The sequence below is a fragment of the Amblyomma maculatum genome, unplaced genomic scaffold (genome assembly GCF_055883805.1).
Source record: "Amblyomma maculatum isolate TAMU_Amacu unplaced genomic scaffold, ASM5588380v1 scaffold_20, whole genome shotgun sequence".
In the NCBI taxonomy this organism is placed as follows: Eukaryota; Metazoa; Arthropoda; class Arachnida; order Ixodida; family Ixodidae; genus Amblyomma; species Amblyomma maculatum.
In genome coordinates, this window is record NW_028146745.1 from 4,789,522 (window position 1) to 4,808,163 (window position 18,642).

The following is an 18,642-nucleotide window of genomic DNA, read 5'->3' on the forward strand; positions in this document are numbered from 1 at the left end:
CGTATACAAAACTAAATGTTAATGAATAGCTAGCGAAATCAATACTGCTGTGTTATAGCTCTCACTGCATGCTTGTGGGACATCACGGGTCAGGTGATAGCGGCTATAAAAGCAGCTGCACTCTGTCTTGCATGAAGAAAAACTGGCCACCCTGTATACGCAGTGCCTGGTGTCATCGACGGTACCGGAAGCATGGAAGAATGCAAACATTATCCTCATTCACAAGAAAGGGGACTCTAAGGACCTTAAAAATTACAGACCAATCAGCTTACTGTCTGTTACCTATAAGGTATTTACTAAGGTAATCGCTAATAGAATCAGGACAACCTTAGACTGCAATCAAGCAAAGGATCAAGCAGGGTTTCGGAAACGGTACTCTACTATCGATCATATCCATACCATCAATCAGGTGATAGAAAAATGCTCGGAATATAACCAGCCGTTATACATAGCATTCATTGATTACGAAAAAGCATTTGACTCAGTTGAAACCTCGGCGGTGATGCAGGCATTGCGAAATCAGGGGGTAGACGAGCCGTACGTGAAAGTGCTGGAAGATATATATAGTGGCTGCAGAGCAACCATAGTTCTACATAAAGAAAGCAACAAAATTCCCATAAAGAAAGGTGTTAGGCAAGGAGACACAATCTCCCCAGTACTATTCACAGCTTGTTTAGAGGAAGTATTCAGAGACTTGGAATGGGAGCAGTTAGGGATAAGGGTAGATGGAGAATACCTCAGTAATCTGCGATTTGCTGATGACATTGCCTTGCTAAGCAACTCGGGGGATGAACTGCAAATAATGATTGATGACCTAGACAGAAAAAGTAGAAAGGTAGGCTTGAAAATCAATATGCAGAACACTAAGGTAATGTTCAACAGCCTCGGGAAGGAACAGCAGTTTACATTAGGTGGCGAAATACTGGAAATAGTAGGCGAATATGTCTACTTAGGACAGATAGTAACCGCAGATCCGGACCATGAAAAGGAAATATCAAGAAGAATAAGATTGGGATGGAGCGCATTTGACAAGCACTCGCAGATTATGACTAGCAGCTTACCGGTATCGCTCAAGAGGAAAGTATACAACAGTTGCATCTTGCCTGTACTCACCTATGGGGCTGAAACGTGGAGGCTAACCAAGAGAGTTCTACTTAAGTTGAGGACAACCCAGAGGGCTATGGAACGAAAAATGGTAGGGGTAACATTAAGAGATAGAAAGCGTGCAGAGTGGGTCAGAGAAATAACTCAAGTTACCGACATTCTAGTGGAAATTAAGAAGAAGAAATGGACATGGGCAGGACATGTAGTGCGAAGAGCGGATAACCGATGGTCGCTTAGGGTAACAAACTGGATTCCAAGGGAAGGAAAGCGTAGCAGGGGGAGGCAGAAAGTTAGGTGGGCGGATGAGATTAAGAAGTTCGCAGGGGTCAAGTGGATGCAGCTAGCACAGAACCGGGTTAAGTGGAGAATAATGGGAGAGGCCTTCGCCCTGCAGTGGGTATAATCAGGCTGATGATGATGATGATGATGATGACTCTGTCTTGGCTGTTCGTTTTCGTGTGCCGTACAGCGTCTGAATAAGCATATGTGCTACTTTGTGAAGACACAACAGTTGCAATGGAAGTAATTCATAGTGCAAGCATGCAATTGGTAGGGCTAGTACCGGAACGCCAGATAGGGAAAGCACCTGGGCGCCGGATAGCAGCATGGCTACGTTCAGCTAGTTCGACCAGTTTGCCGAGTACGAGGAAGAAGATTTCGAGTCCTACGTTGAACGCTTTCACCATTACCTGCAAGCTAACAAGTTGAGCAATGACTTGAAGGTAGTGACTTTTGTGACTGCCACGGGGAAGACGATTTATCGGACACTCAAACATTTGCATATCCGGAGAAGCCAGAAGAGAGTGACTACGATCACTTGGTAAAGGTGCTCAAGCAGGTGCCCTCCAAAACTAACAATAATAGCAGAGCGATTCCGTTTTAACTGCCCAACGCAGCCCTTTAACGAGATAGCGGCAGCGTTCGCTGTGGAATTAAAAAGGCTAGCGGCGACCTGCGAGTTTGGGCAATTCTTGGATGAAGCATATGGCTGCACCATTTCGTAGTTTGTCTGAAGAACCAGTTTACTCAAGAAACGGTCCTAAAGAAAAGCCCGCTGTCGTTTGCAGCTGCCTGCGACTTTGCCAAAAGCATTGAACTAGCCCGCACAGAGACAAGGAAATTTCAACCTGCCTCTAATGAAGAGGAGCAAGTGAACACGCTAAGACGAGGCATTTGGAAGCCAGTATCTGGAGCACGAGACGCAAAAGCAGTACTAGCGGAGCCTGCGGAGTACAGACAGACTAAAAGCTCGTGGTTGTCCCCGTTGCGGAAACGCCCACGCTGAAGCTACCTGCCCGTTCCGGAAATAGCGCTGCCGTATCTGTAAGCGGACAGGGCACCTGGCCAAGGTCTGTCTGGCACGGGTGCGTTCCATGCGAACCATGAAGGAGAGTGCAGACCAAGAAGTAGTAATGAACGATATGAACTGCCTCATACTGCATAGTGTATTGTGTTGTGACAATAGTCGCCGGAGCTACCCTGTGAATGTTCTTGTGGGCGGTGGAAATATTACAATGCAAATTATACACTTGCGACTGTTTCTATTTTTCCACAAAGTGTTTATCAGAAGTACTGGTCAGCCCTCGCTCTAATAGCAGCGCACTAAAACTGAAAACGTACGGGGGCGTGCCTTTAAAGATTGTAGGGAAGTTAAATATCCCGGTCGAGCACAATGGTCTAACTGTTACTCTGCCTCTTATCGCTGTGAAGATACAAAACTACGTAGGAAACGGTACTCAATGTGCGCACTTCACAAATGTGTGAAACTTTACCGTTGGGTCGCGACTAGCTTGAAGCTTTGAAATTAGACTGGACGAGCGTATGCAGAATCAGTGTGGACAAAGCAGTTCTTGTGGAAAAATACTCGGAAGTATTTGAGCCCGCACTAGGACTAATCGACAGCTTTCCGGTGAAGCTCCCGTTGAAAGACGCTAGTACTCCTGTGTTCTGCAAGCACCGCTTTGTGCCCTTAGCGCTCCGCGAAACAGTAGCAAATAAGTTACAGTCCTTGGTACAATCAGGAGTGCTAGTTCGAATCGAACGCAGCGAGTACAAATACCACTGGAATGATCTGTTCGACAAGGGTGTCGACTGCCTCCATTGTCATTTGCCTTATAACTGGAATCCCTATGTCTCAGTATAATTACCAGTGCGGCCATCCGCGGTTTCTCTCCGGCTCAGTGTGAAGTTAAGATTTTAGACTACGCTGATGATATCGCCCTCTTTTGTTCTGACAAAAAGAGTGCGCTAGAGGCTTTACACTTTAATAAAGAGTTCTGCGATGCATCAGGCAATTCTCTTAGTTTAGATAAATCCAAAGGCTTTTCATTGGACCATTGGGGCACTATTCCAAGGGCGAAGCCAGTTTGAGGGCATATGTTGGGATTGTAGCCCTCTTCAATGTGTAGGGGTTCCGCTGCACAAAGCTCGCAACAGTGCAGCCTACTGGGATTCACTAATCGCACCTATGCGGCGACAAACAAAGGCTTGGATCAGTAGAGAACTCTCAGTGTTTGCTAGGGCACAGGTCTGTAACACATTTTTGTTTCTAAAACTTGCGTATATCCTTCAAGTCTTGCATTGTGCGAAGAGGAAGATACATGTATTACACAGAATACTTGCAACATTTGTGTGGCGTTCTCAATGGGAGCATATGCGGTATGACGACTTGTTCCTTCCGTTTGTCTGGTGGAGTGGGCCTTGTTCACTTGTTTGTGCATCAACTTGTTTCCCGTTTTGTTCTTTTTCAAATCAGCAAACCACCCCTTTCTTGTGGCTGTGCTGATTGGGCTTGTGCGCGTCGACTGGGCAAGCTCGTCAGGGCCTTTAAGGGGATTCCTTAAGGAGGTTGCTGACACTTTCAATTTTCTCACTATGCGTTCCTCGATAGATTACCTATATAGCCTCTCGAGGAAGCAGATGACCCAGGTTCTCGCTGAGTCTTTGTTCCCTACACCATTGTATCGGCCGCCTTATCTGGAGTTTTTGGACACCACTCTTCTAAAGCGTGTTAGGCGAATGTGCATTCAGGCAGCCGCAAAAACGTCCTTTTTCAAACTACACGCTGCGATGTTGCCTGTCAGGTCACTTTTTCCTGATATGGAGATGTTTGTGCGCTGGACGGTGAATTGCTGTCTCGGGAACGTGCCTGAAACAATTGGTCATTGTTTTATTATGTGCTTTGATGCTATGGTCGTTTGAGACATACTACAAAGAACTCCTAAAAAGGAAATTGAAATTGCACCATATACTAATGAATTTTTGCCTCTTAGCAAAAAGTCTGTTGTGCCTTATTATCTATTTGTGTTGATGGGACTGCTCAATTTTTGGAAAAGCCGTATGATGGACAGTCACGCCAAGCCACCAAGGTCGTCCGATTCCGTGTTTTGGGAGCAGTGTGCTTTGGTGAGGAGTGTACATGCTGCACGCGAAGAACCTCCGAACTGGCTGCTCTACCTAAATGCACGAGTGTGCCTCGCAGAATTTTGATGTTTTGATAGTGGTGCATTGTCGGGCAGGGATATGGCGGGGTCGTATTAAACAGCCAGTAACTTCAGACAAGAACAAGTTTAAGTAAATGGAGTTTTTGTTTGTTTGCGGAAGTTTTACAATGCAACAAAAACAAAATCCGGGGCGTGGCACACTCGGTAAAGCATTCGGCTGGGGATCCAAGGGACGGAGGTTTGATTCCCAGAGGAGAAAAGGTTTATTTACAACTACCTCCCTCGAACGCGTGACACCTTCGGCCGACAGCCTCTGCCGACAACTATGAGACATTTAAAGACTTCGCCCTAATAAGTTAATTAGCATTGATTACAAAAACTCTCATTTTTCGGTTGGAGAACAACTATGTCCTAAAATACCAACATATCTTTCACCTACATAAAACAGCCTTCAGAATAATACTCATGATGGAAAATAACGCGAAAGTACACGAAGGACGGAAGGAAGTAAGACACGGACAATGGACAATAAACCCTGCAGTTACGAGTTAGCGCTTGTCCGTGTCTTACTTCCTTCCGTCTTTCGTGTACTTTCGCGTTATTTTCCATCATGAATGTTAACGAACTCGCCTAACATTCGGCATTACTTCAGAATAATAGTCGATGTTTCTTACGAAGGACTAACAGAGTAAGGGTTTTGAACATAGCATATAGTTTCATTTACGCATCTGTACAAAAATGCTTTGTTGGCTGATAATGCAGCCATCGTTTTCAATGCGGTACTCATTTTGTAGCACATGACCGACAATAAATAATATGCTTCCCTACAGCAACTTTCGCATGAGGCAAACCCATACTAATTATGGACGTCATGTGATCTACCTCGAAGCATAACTTTTATAACACGTCTGAATTTTTACTTTGCACATTTGTTGTAGTTTTTTTGTGCTGCCGTCCAACGCTGTGCAATTCTGCAAAATGTGTCTTTCTTGCACTCTATGTTTGCGTCTTTTTATCTACTAGTGTTTTTTCTTCTGTTAGTTGATGTCAGAAGTTATGTAAATGTGGCATTTTTTCCTCTATCACGCGTAAAAACTACGGTTTCTCAATATTCATATTCATAGATCTACTCTTTGAAATGTATGTGATGTCAAAAACAGAGACCACTTAAAATGTGATAGTTTATATCAGTTAGGGATATGTAACAATTTTACTTAAAAGCAGGATGTAAACTCTCTAAGTGTATTGCGCCTAGTTTTTCATGTACAACATCGTATTTTGAGGAAACTTGTGTCTGATTATTACTTCCAAGTACTGGCTGACAGTATTTAAGGGGACATGGCATGTATGGCCATCCTGCATCATATAATGATATTTATTTATTTATTTATTTATTTATTTATTTATTTATTTATTTATTTATTTATTTGAAATACCCTAAAGGCCCAATAGGGCATTACATAGGGGGGGATGTGGAAGCAAATCAGTGTAGAACAAAAACAGATTAACAGATGATGTTATGGTGGTATGTGAGGGAAGTATATAACTAGTCATAGTAATCTTTATACAAAACTAGAGAAAAAAAAATAGTCGGGCAAGCAATATTTCAACATAATAAGAGAACTATAAAAAGATAAAAATGTGCAGCGATTTCAGCAAAAGGGAAAAACTTGCACATCGCGCATGACAGTCACTACAAAGCTGAAACTAAAACCAGAAAAAGACAACAAATGAAACACAGATTACACCGAAAGAATCAAGAAAGGGAAGCTCTACACATATGCCTTTTTCCTTGCAGAATGATGATGTCATACAAATCACTGGCCATGCTGAGTAGTCTTATTGTATATATTGGTGTGCGTCCGGTTGGTAAGTCCCCGATTTTAATGTTTAATGTAATAAAAGTAGACACCACCTTCCTAATGACATGCTTTCTGGCAGCTGGCAAATGAATTCTTTTCAGGATGACTCATCACTCGCTCCCAGATTAATCAAAATGTTGAAATAAAAAATACATATGCAGAATCATGGACACAGGCAAAGCATAACAAACTTTAGTCTTTAGCTTTTAACCTTTTTTCAGACTTATACGTCACATAGCTGAGCGGGCGGTAAAAAGCCGGAGACATGGCCCACTATTTAAGGAGACATGTGTATTATGAATTAAGCTATTTGTGAATCTCAGTTTTACTATGCATTTCTCTCCTATTCATTTATTTAATTTTTCATTCATTCATTTATTTTTACTGCATACTGCAGACCCTTCCCCTTCATGGATCACTGCCTTGTCGTGACGGAGGGGCTTGCGAAACTCGATGAAGTCGTGAGCTCTGCTGTGTAGGGCCACCCAAGATAGACAGGTCACGCCAGAGAGTTCTGACAAAGTGTGATTCACTGGAGAAGGTAATGGCAACCCACTCCTGTATTTCTTGCCGAGAAAACCCTATGGCCAGTCACAATACCATTAATGATATGGCGCCGGAAGATGAGCCCCCCAGGTTGGAAGGCGTCCCACATGTTACTGGGGATGAACAAAGGGCGATTCCTAGTAGCTCCAGGACGAATGAAGCGGCTGGGCTAAAGCCAAAAGGACGCTCAGTTGTGGATGTGTCGGGAAGCGACCGGAAAGTCCGATGTTGCAAGGAGATATATTGTAACGTAACATGGAATGTAAGATCTATGACGCAAGGTAAACTGGATGTCAAGCGAGAAATGGACAGATTGAACATTGATATCTTGGGTATCAGCGAGCTCAAGTGGACCGGAAAGAGAGAATTTAACTCCGGCGACCATTATGTCTTTTTTTGTGGGCACGAATCCAAGAGAAGGAATGGGGTCGCTCTCATAGTAAACAGAAGAATGGGCAAAGCAGTGCTAGGGTACAACCCCAAAAACGACCGAATGATTTCACTTCGGATCCAAGGTCAGCCTTTCAACATAACAGTTATCCAAGTCTGTGCACCGACTACTGCTTCTGAAGAAGCTGACGTTGAGAGATTTTATGCGGACCTACAATGCCTTTTAGACCGCACCCTATCATCAGACGTCGTTTTTCTCATAGGAGACTGGAATGCTAAGGTCGGGAGTGAAGAAATATCCGGAATTATAGGCAAGTTCGGTCTTGGCGAGCCAAATGAAGCTGGGCAGAGGCTAGTAGAGTTTTGTCAAGAAAACAACCTGACCATAGCGAATACTCATTTTCAACAGCACAAGAGGCGCCTGTACACACGGACTTCACCGGACGGTCTGTACAGGAATCAGATCGATTATATCATTTGCCGGCAGAGATGGAGAAGCGCTATACAAGCAGTAAAAACAAGGCCTGGGGCCGATTGTGGCACCGATCATCAGCTTCTTGTTGCCAAAATTAAGCTTCGATTGAGGAAAACGCAGAAAACTAGAAGGACTTTCAGGTATGATCTGGATCAAATTCCATTAGAATACGCTGTGGAAGTGAGGAATCGATTTCAAGAATTAGATCTGGAAGACAGAGAGCCCGAAGAGACGTGGACTGATGTTCGTGATATAATACAAGAAGTTGCTACTAAGATAGTTCCAAAGCAAAAGAAATGCAAGAAAGCAAACTGGTTATCTGAAGAGGCTTTGCAAATAGCTGAGGAAAGGAGGATGGCAAAAGTTATGGGGGAAAGAGAAAGATACAAGGTTCTCAAAGCGGATTTTCAGAAAATAGCAAGGAGAGATAAGAATGCCTTCCTGAACATACAGTGCCAAGCAGTTGAGGACAACATCCAATTAAGGAACACTGGAGCTCTGTATAAGCCAATCAAAGATATCAAAGGAAGCTTCTGTGCTAAGCTGGGCGTGATAAAGGACAAACAAGGCAAGAACCTCACTGAAGCCTCAGAGATAAAGAAGAGGTGCCAGGAATACACAGAAGAACTGTACAAGAAGGACCCGAATGTGTAAACCCAACATAAGACGGTTGTGATTACTGATCTCGAGCCGGGCATCCTGAAGAGTGAAGTTGAATGGGCCTTAGCCAGCCTTGCTAAGAACAAAGCTAGCGGAATTGATGGCATTTCAGCTGAGTTGCTTCAAAACCTCAACCATGACGCTGTTAACATTCTGCATACATTATGTCAGAAGATTTGGACAACCCTGCAGTGGCCACAGGATTGGAGGAGGTCAGTTTATATCCCCATTCCAAAGAAAGGCAGTGCCAAAGATTGTTCCAACTACCGCACGATCGCGCTTATTTCGCATGCTAGCAAGGTGATGTTGAAAATCCTCCAAGGTAGGCTGCAGCAGTATGTGGATCGGGAGCTTCCGGACGTGCAAGCTGGGTTTCGCAAGTGCAGAGGAACTAGAGACCAAATTGCTAACCTTCGCTGGATCATGGAAAAAGCGAGAGAGTTCCAGAAACCCATCTACTTCTGCTTTATTGATTATGCGAAAGCGTTTGACTGCGTAGATCACAGCAGATTGTGCCAAGCTCTCCAAGAGATGGGAGTTCCAATTCCCCTCATCTGTCTCCTCAGGAACCTGTATGAAAGGCAAGAGGCCACAGTCAGAACTGGGCATGGTCTTACTGATTGGTTTCCGATCGAGAAAGGAGTGAGGCAAGGCTGCATACTGTCGCCCTGCCTATTTAACCTATATGCAGAGTGCATCATGAGGAAGGCCGGTCTGGACGAGTCTTCATATGGAGTGAAGATTGCTGGAAAACGTATCAACAACTTTAGATATGCGGATGATACCACTTTAATGGCAGAAAGTGAAGTGGAACTCAAGAGACTTCTGATCCGCGTACAAGAAGAGAGTGAGAAGTTAGGGCTTAAACTGAACATTAAAAAGACAAAGATCATGGCGTCTTGCCCTATCAAGTCCTGGAGCATCAATGGACAAGAAGTGGAAGCTGTGACAGATTTTCTGTTCTTGGGCTCCAAGATTACCTCGGAAGGAGACTGCAGCCATGAAATTAGGAGACGCCTGCTTCTTGGAAAGAGAGAAATGGTTAGCCTTGACCGCCTAGTAAAGAGCGGAGACCTGCCAACCAAGATCCTTGTAACTAGTGCTATGGTCTTTCCAGTTGTGATGTATGGATGCGAGAGTTGGACTGTGAAAAAGGCTGACCGCCGAAGAATTGACGCGTTTGAATTGTGGTGCTGGCGAAGACTCTTGAGAGTTCCTTGGACTGCCAGAAGATCAAATCAGTCGATATTGTCGACCATAAACCCTGACTGCTCATTGGAGGGTCAAATTTTAAAGTTAAAGCTCAGCTACTTTGGTCATCTGATGAGAAGAGAGGAGTCGCTGGAGAAAGATTTGATGTTGGGAAAGGTTGAGGGTCGCCGGAGAAGGGGTAGGCAGCGAACGCGTTGGTTAGATGGCATCCTCGAGGCACTGCAGATGAAGTTATGTGATGTTAGGAAGATAGTGAGAGACCGGAAAGCGTGGCGTGACATGGTCCATAGGGTCACGAAGAGTCGAACACGACTGAACGACTAAACTGAACTGAACTGAACTGCAGACCCTTAGGTCAAGGCAAGGAAAAAAATGTGAATTCAAATAGGTGCATATAACAACAAAAAGTGATAAATTTATACAATTTTAGTCATCCTGTATCGCCAACTGTAGAACATGGTTCCTGTTTGATATTGTCCGAGCGAAAAAAAGCAAACTCAAACGTGTCAGTTCAAGCATAGTAATGTGTCAGTGAGTCAGGGTGATGATGTCTCGTGTGGCGTGTTATTGCAGGTGGTATATAAGGGGACTGGTTCATTGCAAGCTGTTTATCATCAGCATAGAAAAGAATTCAGTCCTTAGTTGGGTTCTTCGAGATTCAAGTGTGGGAATAGAATTTTCTGTCATTGTTTAAGAGGGCGAGTCGAACTTAGCTAATGTATTGAACAAAAACCCAGCTGCATTTTTCTTATTTTTAAATATGGTTTATTATTTGGCATGGTGTGAGGATCCCATGTTATGCACGCATACGCTAGCTTAGTGTAAGAAATGAGAAGTAACAGAGTAATTTTAAGAAAAAAAGTGAGTTATTGAGTTTGTGTCTCAAACAACAGTTTATAGAATGCAGAGGAGCAGATTGTATCACTATGCAAGGTCTTGGACAGAGCAGAAATTAAGGTAACAACCAAGTATTTGTAGCTGTTAATACTGCGCATCGGTGAAGTATTTAGGAAGCTCTAAACATTAAGCGTCTTTTTTTACAATGAATACGGATGAATACTGATTTGCCAGCATTTATCAATATCCCTCATTTACTACACAACTTCAATATCCTATACAAATTTGGTTGACGGATATTATGATCATATGGATTTGTCACATCTCTACATAAAGTACAATCTGATTTACACATCCGGACTCACAGCATTCAAGATGTCTTTGATGCTTATCAGATATAGCATGGAACACAGAACACTACCTCGGGGCACCCCTGAAGTGACTGCAAGAATGCCTAGCTATGTTAGGCAATTTTAGCTTACTGTGCCCCATTTTCACAAAGATATTTACACACAAGCCTATTATTCTCAGTAATTATCACAAACGCACGTTTCTTCCACGTATTTCTTCTGTTAAAGAGGAAGAACTGAAGACTTGCATCGGATCAAACGTCATAACAGTTTGGGAAGTGACAATGTTAAGGGCAAGCTAGCAAAACTACGGGAAAACTGCATTACATTTCGAAGGTACCGGGAACAGAACAACACCTATATTTAGTGTTTCTTGCCTGTCGGTTGCACGTACCACTTCTGAGAAACAACACAACAGCATCCCTGTTTCAATGAGGACTTCGTCTGCAAACAAGTTCCCGTTTATTATTTCTTGAAGTAATCGTAAGCGGTGCACCATGCTGTGCTACTGAGCATCGACTGTGGGATTTTACGACAGCTTTTTTTTGCGATTGGTTTCTTTGTCAGCTCATCTGCCCTATTTGACTTTCTATAATAATCACTCCTCTACGTCGTCTCAGCTAGCATACTTCCACGTGGCTCTGGGATATTTACAGTTCTTCTGTAATTAATAGATAATTATTTTCCAGCACAAAAATAAGGCGCACACCAATGTCCGACAACTATATATGAATTTGTCGATAATGATGAAATGACCTCAAAACGTTAAGGTGCGATAGCAGAACCATTCAATGTTGAATGACAATCTGACTGGTATTTGTACAGCCATGCTGAAATATTAAACAATAATAAATAAAAGTTAGACCAAAACCTACACACAATTCGAAAGTGCTGTTGCGCGCGTTTTTTTCTTCCGGCGTCTAGCTTTGCGTAGTTGGCTCGAGTGTGACACGTATTTGTGCCGTAATGAATATCCGCTTTCACCCGGCGTGTTGGTGCCGGTTTAGGGCGCTAGACTGCTGAACACAAGAATGCGGGATCTAATCCCGGCCGCTGCGGTCGGTTTAAGATGGTATCGAAGAGCAGGGCGCCCAGCTTCTGTGCGATATCAGAGCACGTTAAAGAATGCAAAGTGGTCGAGTTTCTGCAGCCCCCCCCCCCCACACTATGGCGCCCTTCATAGTCTAAGTCGCTTTGTGGTGCAAAGCTCCGTACTCGAAGCCAAATATATCTTTTTATTAATTTTTTTTCTGCGCCTGAGGTGCCATATTGAAGGACTCACCACTGTCTAGAACACGCGCTGCTATGCAACTTTAGGAACGTATCGCAAAGACAAGGACACAAAATAAGGGGAACACACACGAGCGCTTGCTCACAACTCAATATTTATTGGAAACGCTAACAGGATACATACTGTGCAAGATACAAAAAATATCAAGAACATAAAAAGAAGAATTGACAAAAGATGTGGAAAAAGCAAGTCTAGAAAGATACACAAAATACGAGCAAAACTACTTGACATCTAATTCAACATACGTAATCTCAGTTTTTGTTAAGTTGATGAATGCTTCGCTAACACACTTGTCCCCTCCTTTTGTGATTTGTTATGCCTCCATAATTTCTTTTATGCGTTGATTACGCGATGTGCCAAGCACGAAAGTTTTACCGAAAAGGGGGTCATTTGCCTTTTGAGCAATGTTTAGGCAAATTATCTGTTGCTGTTGGGGTTAACCAATTCCTATATATTCAAAACTACGGACATTCAAACAATGGCCAGTCTACCCTATGTAATATTTTTCAAAAGACAGGGACATTTTGTAAATTACCTGTGTTCTGCACTGTACATACCTAGATTTGTGGTTGCGAAATGTCGCCAATCGGTATGCTGTGGGCCAAATAATGCCGGCACTCACAAAATTGTATGGTGTGTGCGCTTTGGTTAGAAGACATGCAGATGCGTTAAAAAGTGAACCCTGCTGCTATATTAACCATGCGTCTAGGTATGCACAGTGCATAACACAGGTAATCTACAAAATTTTGTCTCGCGAAAAATACTGCACAGGGCAGACTGGCTGTTGTTTGAATGTCCGCCTTTTTGAACATAGAATTTTTTAACCCCAACAGCACAAGATAATTTGCCTAAACATTAAACGCCAGCATGTTTTCAATAAAACCGCCGTACTTGGCACATCCCTTATTCAACACACAAGAATAATTGTCGAGGCACACGATATCATGAAAGAGGGGACAAGTGTGTTAGCGAAGCATCCATTAACTTATCAAAAACTGAGATTACTTACTTGAATCAGTTATCAACTAGTTTCGCACGTGTTTTGTGTATCTTTCCATACTCGCTTTTTCTACATCATTTGTCAATTCTTCTTTTCATGTTTTTGATATGATTTGTGTCTTGCGCAGTATGTATCCTGTTAGAGTTCCCAATAAAAATTCAGTTTTAAGTAAGCGATTGTGTGTGCTTCCCTCATTATGTGCCCTTGTCTTCTTTGCGCTACGTTCCTAAACTGTAAAGCACCAACTCGCCCAATTCGGCATTCCTGTGCTGCTATGTAACCACGGGTCATGTCTTCCCAAGCAAGATCAAGATCTATTCCATATCGTTGCATCCGGATTAATTATTCGCACAAAAATAAAAGCGGCCGAATGCTGACATTCTGTAATCATCAGTATTGAATAAGAGCGCGACAAAATGCGAATAAATGCTTTGAAGAAACCACATATGGGTTCTTCCAATATGCTATCTTCTGACACCATCTATGTTTTTTGAGTATCGAAGCCCAGCTTACAAAATACGGTGAACAGGGGAATATGCGGATTGAAGTGCCGCTACGTGATATAAAGAAACATCAATTTTTTCTTCAAGCAACCAGAAACTGTTGTTGCTTATAGGGCGTTAGTAAGGCTCCAAAACCAGCTTTTCGCCACCTGAACCCAATTCACGTCTTAGCTCTTTTTGAAATAGATGCCTTGCATTTTGCCTCGAGCGACACTGCCCTCCGAATAATTCAGAGGGAAGTAATTAATTTCTTGTCAAGCTATTTCCTTATAGCTTCTCTATGTAAAAAAAATCTCTGCCTTCAACCATTAGAGCAGTTGCGGTAGGCATATAACGGGTGGTGAAAATCGAGCATCTATTGATAATCACAGCTCATAAACATTTAGGTGAGGATATGTAGCAAACTCCTTATTTGAGGAGTGTTCCTCTACATACGTAAAACATATATCAAAGTAATATTCTCAAAAGCTCAGAATTCGTATTTACAACAGGTTTATAAAACCGGTTTACTTAACAACTTCTTCAGAGTTTTACAGCATCTTAGTCATGCAATGTCGATATTGTCTGCCACATTTGCTCTCCCGAGTTATGCTCTCAATTCGCCAAGGGCACAGGATATTTCTTACCGCAAAGTGTTTTATTCGGGCACACTAGCGTTCGTGAAGCCCGAGGTATGCTTAGATCCATTAGGATATATAGAACTATACGCTGACACTCCTTACACTTAGCTTTCAAGGCAACCAAAATGATTCATCTGGCCCTACAAAGAAGTATCTTCATGGCACGTTACACTCGATATATTACGACGTAATGACTGGAAACGGCAGATGAATGTGGATTTCCTCAGTAGAAGTAAATGAAGCAACTGGCTTTGCTTGAACAGCGAGACTTGAGCTGTCTGGCACAAGCGACGGAAAAGGATCTTCTTGGACTTCGAAAATTGTCCCCTATGAAATGTTAGTGTACTTCAATTCTTACTATAACAATTTCGCGATAAAAAAAAAAAAGCAGGATGGAGAAGAGGGCCAGGGTTTTTATTGCAATACTCCAAATTTTACGGTAAAATAAATGATTACTGGTGTTTATTCGTTCCCTCGATGCAAACTCGCGCCCATCAATCTGTCAATCATCATGACCGATACATTGTGTCAGACGTGGAATACTCCCTGAACAATCGCTCCGCAGTACGAGCTACGGATACACCATGGACAGCGTCAAGCCCCCGGAGTTGCTACGCATATCTGGATAGGATGCAAGCTTTACACACCACGATATGAACTGTTCCGGAAAGCAACGGAATGTACTGAACAGCCACGAACAGAGACCAAGGCATCCTTGTATTTCCTCTTGTTCTGGTCCAGAAGCACTGGAAAGCCAGGAATAAACACAATACATCGAATTTTTTTAGGCGTAATAAATACGAAATTTTTCTATTGATCGCTTCATATCAAAAAAAGACGCAGCCCTTTTTGCTCAAGCCCAAAAATTCTGAAATAGACTAAATGAGAATCTCAAGAAGCCCAAAAAAAAAAGAATTCAGAGGTAGCTGAACAAGCAGCGATAGCCCTAGCTCTAAAAGACTTGAACTTCACAACTGTATACAGCGACTCTAGAGCAGCCACTCGAGCTTTCGCCAAGGGCGGGATAGACAAGACGACGCTACGGATCTTAGGCGGAAGTAATATCACCGATCACTCCATCGTATGGTTCCCAGCACACATGGGCAGCTTAGGGGGCGGCCTGCGGAATTTCAACGAGATCGCACACGAGGCGGCGCGAGGACTCATCAACCGCGTCCCTCCGGTTTCCCCTGCTACTCCACATATCGAGTACAGAGATCAATTATTAACGTACAACGAGGTCACTAGGCATTTTATCTAGGCAGACGAGCATTTCCTCTTGAAGAAATTAACCCGCAGCCAGTCACGTTACGCTTGCTCCAAACGAACCCCAACCCCTGGCGTATGAAGCACATCGACCCAGACTACGACGGACAACATGTGTGTGAACGGTGCAGTAACCGTGTAGACTTAAACCATATGCTGTGTGGTTGTGCATCGAGCGACGCCTGCGCCAAGAACAAAGACCATCGGGACAAAGTGTTAAAAAGTGCTTCACTACATGATCAGCTTCGGGCTGTCCAGGAGGCCCGCGCGGCAGCGGAGAGCTTCGGGCTCTGTGTGACGACGTGGGAGCTGCCCTCCACACCTGGCGCCTAGCCGAGTGTCCTCCAGGACCCCTACTGTGGGAAATAAAGTTTTACCAAACCAAACACAAATTTTCGTTAATATTGAACGAACCGAAAATAATTTGGAAAGTTGTACATATCAAGCTATCGAGCGGCAAACATAATGGGCCTTCCCAGCTATTTAATAGCGCAAAATAGAAGACGCACGAAGTACACAAACAAGCGCTGATTTTCGAAGAACGGCTGATTGGCCGCGTTGGTGAACCATGACGGACAGCAATATAAGTGCGCAACAAAAACGCGACAAAGGGGAGCAGAGGACGACAATGGCGCCCTCTGCTCCTCTTTGTCGCGTTTTTGTTGCGCACTTATATTGCTGTCCGATGCTAATTATTGCTTGTCCCATGAAAATATATACCCTGGGAACAAGCAACATAAGAAAACGTACCGAAATTCATATAAATAGATACAAAATATCTTCACCTGCGGATGCTAGCAGCGACGCCATTGCCTTGTGTTCAAAAACTTCAATTCTTTCGCTGTTAGGGCGCCCGAAGCACTAATACAGAAGCGTCATATAACCTGGCGATTGCAACGGCTTCCAGAATTTCTCTGGGTAGCTCATTGTGGTGTTTAGCATACTCATTTAGGCGAAGTTTGGAGTGCAATTATCACAGTCTGTGCAGTGAATGCCCAGGTTCCCTGAGCTGCTCACAGACGGGACCTCCTGCTCCGCTGTAACACTTTAAAATAGATTTAATGAGCGCTTTCTAGAAGCAGGCGCTTCTCAGTATTGAGAATATAGAAATCTTCCGCCACTAATAAGCCATTATATGAAAGCCAGTAGCAATGAATATCTACTTCTGCCACCCACTTCTATGAAAGATGTAGCAAATGCTGACCAGACGATGAAGATATAAGCACGGACCCAGTGAAAGCCGCTATTGGTAGCATCAGCTTGCCCCTAACACGTATGCGCAATAGAATGCTACTGACTGGGATGTTTCCTGATAAGATGAAAGGCGCCCGCGTTAAGGTAATCTTCAAGGGTGGAGATAAAAGTAACATGAAGAACTATCGTCATATCTCTATATTGCCGTTGTTTTCCAAAGTCACAGAATGTGTGATGCGTAAGCGATTACAAAATTTCGTGGGAAAAAATGTCAAGATGTGCGAAGAACAGTGTGCCATTTCAACTTAAGTCGGCACAGACTACTTTGCTAGATATAAAAAATAGCCTCCTTTCTAACTTTGAACATAAACCTTTCATCATTGGAATATTTCTCGAGTTTCGTAAGGCATTTCATGATATTAACCATGAAACTCTACTACTGCAGTTAGGAAATTTTGGAAGTCGCGGTGTTGCGTACAAATTAATCGAGTGCTATCTGACAGAAAGGAAGCAGTCTACGTGGCTATAGGAGGGGAGATCCGACACAGGTACTAAAAAATTTGGGGTAACACAAAGCTCTATTCTCAGCCTACTGCACTTCATCCTGTACATTAATAACATCGTCAACATACCCTTTACTTCCAACACGGTCATTTACGGTAACGATACTAATGTATTTTCTCCGGTCCCAGTTTCAGCATCATTGAGAATCTTTCTAATACTTAGTTTAGTGAATTGAAGAACAGGCTTGATGCAAATAAACTAGAACTAAATGTGCAGATAAAAACAGTTCGTGTCATCTTGAGTGCATGTGAGTAAACGTTCAAAAACATATAACAGCTGCGAAGCTCGCCTAAAGTCACCCCTGTAATATTTGCACACCATTAGCCGCAAATATAAACTAAAACGAAAATAAATATAGTAAACATAAAGGTAGCACTTTGCCAAGACACATCACTGATTAGCGAACAGTATAATGTCGCTGAGGTTATCAATAGCATATTCAATTTTTTGCGGCTATCCTTTCGTCTCTAGCAGCCTTAGTTGCTTTGGAACATTAAACCCTACAAACCAAACCAAAAGTGTTGAGCCGAGGGGGGCTGCTTCTGAGCCATTTCATTCGGCTTGCAATGCGTTTCTATTGTTCCGAATTTTTTGGTGATAAGAACATTTTTTTGTACCACCCTTTCCAATGGGAAGGACCTCCACTATTGCTATATCATTGCCACTACATGGCTCAGAAGCAGACCTCCTGAGCTCTACACCTTTGGCAAACGGTGTACAAGCGTTTATTTAATATGGCGAAAGCCTTTCTAGGCTCATTGAATGAAACTCCGTGCGCGAGAGTTATGGGCGACATCTATGCGAGAGATGTCATATTACGCGAGAGTCCACAGATTAGCTCTTGTCAACATTCCTGACATCTGCACTGCCACACTTAACACGCGCCAAGAAACGCCACGCGACAGGAGCGATTGTGTGCAGTCCATGCTCTTACTTGCCAGAGAACGCGAGACGGATACTGCGCCTTTCCTTTCCTCTCAATTACAAATATATGTAGCATTGCAACGAACGTCGATAAGAGGCAAATGAAACGAAGAGAAGATTAGGCTTTCGCCATTCTCCTCTTAAGAGACTTCTAAGCGAAAAATTCAATCATATTTACTTTATCGTATTTCAAGTAGACTTTTTCTTTTTGATCGCGGTGTATTTTTGTACACTCCTAAACTTCATGTACAGCTCGGGAAACCTCTACACAATTTGAGTACTCAGTTCCTTTAGGCTTCGTGTAGTTTTCGAGTATGTAAGTTTTATCTTTGCAGTCAAACAATTTTAAAATAACAGGCCTATTCTTTGAATAGTCAGAAGCTTGCTCCTGTCCAAGACTA

The 18,642-nt window shown here is 43.1% G+C and overlaps 1 protein-coding gene across 1 annotated transcript in view; it reads left to right on the forward strand.

Moving 5' to 3' along the window:
• Positions 1-18,642, forward strand: part of LOC146171547 (uncharacterized) — a 78,155-nt gene that overhangs the window by 27,135 nt on the left and 32,378 nt on the right. The window contains exon 2 of the mRNA XM_084586483.1: positions 6,346-6,416. Within this exon, the coding sequence (XP_084442609.1) occupies positions 6,347-6,416 (70 nt within the window). The 5' untranslated portion in view covers position 6,346. The remainder of the gene's footprint in view (positions 1-6,345; positions 6,417-18,642) is intronic.